The sequence below is a fragment of the Haplochromis burtoni genome, unplaced genomic scaffold (genome assembly GCF_018398535.1).
Source record: "Haplochromis burtoni strain Fernald_Lab_line unplaced genomic scaffold, NCSU_Asbu1 Contig_536, whole genome shotgun sequence".
NCBI lineage: Eukaryota > Metazoa > Chordata > Actinopteri > Cichliformes > Cichlidae > Haplochromis > Haplochromis burtoni.
In genome coordinates, this window is record NW_024582897.1 from 324103 (window position 1) to 325939 (window position 1837).

General features: G+C 47.1%; 1 protein-coding gene across 1 annotated transcript; it reads right to left on the reverse strand.

Moving 5' to 3' along the window:
* Nucleotides 1-12: 12 nt before the first annotated feature.
* Nucleotides 13-978, reverse strand: LOC102301012 (tubulin alpha chain). Its single transcript, XM_014329326.2, is given in 2 exon segments — nt 13-765; nt 768-978. Coding segments are annotated over 2 exon segments (921 nt in total). The 5' UTR covers nt 964-978; the 3' UTR covers nt 13-40.
* Between the last annotated feature and the right edge of the window lie 859 nt (nt 979-1837).

Here is a 1837-nt window from a genome sequence, read left to right on the forward strand (position 1 = left end):
AGCGAACTTGCATAACTTTGATGATTTTATTGCAATGAACCTACTCCTCACCTTCCTCATCTCCCTCCCCATCAACAGAGTCAACTCCAACCTCTTCATAATCCTTCTCTAGAGCTGCCATGTCCTCTCTAGCCTCAGAAAACTCACCCTCCTCCATTCCCTCACCCACATACCAGTGAACAAATGCACGCTTGCCGTACATCAAGTCAAACTTGTGGTCAAGTCGTGCCCAGGAATCAGCGATGGCGGTGGTGTTGCTCAGCATACACACAGCCCTCTGGACCTTGGCCAGGTCTCCACCAGGAACCACAGTGGGTGGCTGGTAGTTGATGCCGACCTTGAAACCAGTGGGGCACCAGTCCAAGAATTGGATGGTGCGCTTGGTTTTGATGGTAGCAATGGCAGCGTTGACATCTTTGGGCACCACATCGCCACGGTACAAAAGGCAGCAGGCTATGTACTTGCCGTGGCGAGGGTCACATTTCACCATCTGATTGGCTGGCTCGAAGCAAGCGTTTGTGATTTCTGATACAGTTAACTGCTCGTGATAAGCTTTCTCTGCAGAGATGACGGGGGCGTAGGTGGCCAGGGGGAAATGGATACGAGGGTAGGGCACCAAGTTGGTCTGGAACTCTGTCAGATCAACATTGAGGGCGCCATCGAAGCGGAGCGAAGCAGTGATGGAGGACACAATCTGGCTGATCAACCTGTTCAGGTTGGTGTAGGTAGGACGCGCGATATCGAGGTTCCTACGGCAGATGTCATCTCGTTATCTACCATGAAGGCACAGTCAGAGTGCTCTAGGGTGGAGTGGGTGGTCAGGATGGAGTTGTATGGCTCAACCACAGCGGTGGACACTTGGGGAGCTGGGTAGATGGAAAACTCCACCTCCTGTGCAAATCTCCCATCCAGACGTTTATGCCTAAAGGGTTGTATGGTATAAAGAGATTGTTGATTGAGCATTAAACACCAAGTGTCGTTCTTCTTTCAGCCCAAAGATCAAAGAATTGGGGTATTTAACAGGATCCAACCATCGCCCTGATCAGACATATTCTAACAGGATTGCACACAGGATGCTGCAGAAGCAAAATCAGTTTCCAAAACGTCAATCTGGATATCAGCCTGTTTTCTTTTCCTCATTACATCGTGAGCTTTAGAGTATCTGCTGAGCTACTGGGCACAACTTAATATAAGCTGTTTATATTTATTTCTGATCTACAACAAGCAGCACAACTGTTAGAACTGTCACAGCTGACATTAACTTGGATGGAAACCTACTTCCACGACAGATTTTACCTCCTATGGTGTCAATATAAGCTCAGACGCATGTTGAATAACAAATATCCACTTTCCCTGCTGCCACCTGCATGAACATTACAGCCAACAGGTGGATTTTCCCGTTTCACAGCTAGCCAAACAACGAGGAAACACTGACTGTTTAGGAGACACAGAGTGAAAGTGGACAGTACATCTTTGGTTTCTTAACATGAAACTCTTTGCTGTAGCCAGGGGGAGTACCAAAGTGACCCCCCTTAGACTTGTTAGTTTTAATCTTGTTTTCCACTGAGGTTCACTGGTTTTCTAATATAATGTAAGTCTATGAGCTGCAGCCAACCCACCAACCTGATGACGTCACGTTCTGTTGTAAAAACGTCAAGGACTTCTCTCTTAAATCTAACTTCACAGACAATGTTACATCTATGCAAGTTTGTGAGAGCAGGGCTTCATGGTGCAAATTAATGGCCTGTATTTATATAGCGCTTTACTAGTCCCTAAGGACCCCAAAGCGCTTTACATATCCAGTCATCCACCCATTCACACACTGGTGATGGCAGCT